This window comes from Wasmannia auropunctata, unplaced genomic scaffold, assembly GCF_000956235.1.
Source record: "Wasmannia auropunctata unplaced genomic scaffold, wasmannia.A_1.0 LD318210.1, whole genome shotgun sequence".
NCBI classification, from domain to species: domain Eukaryota; kingdom Metazoa; phylum Arthropoda; class Insecta; order Hymenoptera; family Formicidae; genus Wasmannia; species Wasmannia auropunctata.
In genome coordinates this window covers 3,368-4,783 of record NW_012044680.1, presented here as the reverse complement: position 1 = coordinate 4,783, position 1,416 = coordinate 3,368, and the positions used below count along the sequence as shown (strand labels likewise).

General features: G+C 27.0%; 1 protein-coding gene across 1 annotated transcript; it reads right to left on the bottom strand.

The window, feature by feature from the left end:
- Positions 1–11: 11 nt before the first annotated feature.
- On the bottom strand, positions 12–1,408 carry LOC105460655 (the record flags this gene model as incomplete). Its single annotated transcript, XM_011707149.1, has 4 exons — positions 1,279–1,408; positions 905–1,117; positions 667–807; positions 12–605 (listed from the first exon to the last, which is right to left on the bottom strand). Coding segments are annotated over exons 3-4 (669 nt in total), but the record flags the coding sequence as incomplete, so codon positions are not given.
- Between the last annotated feature and the right edge of the window lie 8 nt (positions 1,409–1,416).

Genomic DNA, 1,416 nt, shown 5'->3' with positions numbered 1-1,416 from the left:
GTATAAGAGACAGATGTTATATCTCCTACTAATGATCCAGTTGCAGGATTATAACATTTCTTTGATATTATAGCCATTTCATCAAATATTAATCCACATTCGAAATCTGTTTCATTAAAAGAGGATTTTTTTAATTTTAGGAACTCAAACATTTGATTTGATATTCCAAGTTCAAATTTGAAGTCTTCTAATTTACGCGACAATGTTCTTAAACTAGGAAGTGGTATTTCTTGTCGAAGTAATTCCTCATAACCACTAATTCCACAAATAAATTTTAATTTTAATGCACGTTGAACTGTCTCGTTTAACCAATCTCGAATACGAACTTTTTTTAATAATGCTCTTACTTGATCTTCATTAAATATTGTACTCATAGCTTTCTTGTACTTATCATTATCAACTTTGCTTTCTAGAATTTTATTTTTATATCGTAAAGCTTTCATTTTCTTTCTTATAATGATAAAACGTAAGTACTGTTTCTTCATCAGCTCATTACATTTTTTACACTTCTCACGTTCTTTTTTTTCGTTTTTATGAAATTTAGATATGGGTATATTTGCTGACGATGTTGTAGGCACGATGATGTTCGAAATGTCATTTATAACCTAGAAAGATTGCACATAAGTTATGTTATATATAATACGTTTATTCTTTTTTAATACTTACTGTTTCAATATTAATAACTTCTTCATTTTCAGTGTTGTTAGTCACTTCTTCACTTGTACACTTACTGCTTTGCATATTGTGGGTTATTTGAACAACATTACTTTCAGTACTGCTATCATATTCTATGTCTTTCGATGGTACCTGCTTTAAAAAAAAAAAAAAATTATATTGCATTTTTTTTTCAATTTATGCTTGTAGTTAGTATTACATATTCTTTCCATTAGTAATTAACACTCACAGTTTCAATATTAACTTCTTCATTTACTTTATTTGTACATTTATTGTTTTCTGTACTGGTTATTTTATTAATATTGCTCTCAGTACTATCATCATCCTGTACGTCTTTTGTTGGAACTTGCTTTTTTATAAAAAAACCAAAAATTGTTGGTACTGCATTTTGTTATAATTTTTGTTTGTTATCAGTATTCCACATTTGTTGGGCAAAATGAATCTATATCATAACATTAATTTCATTATATATTACGCAATTCAATTATAATTGTATAATAAATAAAAAAAGCATAACAATTTTAAAAAGTTTTTTATTAGATTATTTTTAATTAACTTTGTAATTCTTATTTTATCATAATAAAGTAATACATGATTTCTCACCTCACAAAGACGAGCGTTGGTTGCTGGTACCCAATCCTTAGTCGGAATATTCTGTACCCATAAAGCCCGACGTACAGAATCTTTTGGAAATTTTATCATTTTGTAACCTTTTATTGTTGAATTATTACAAAATGGTGC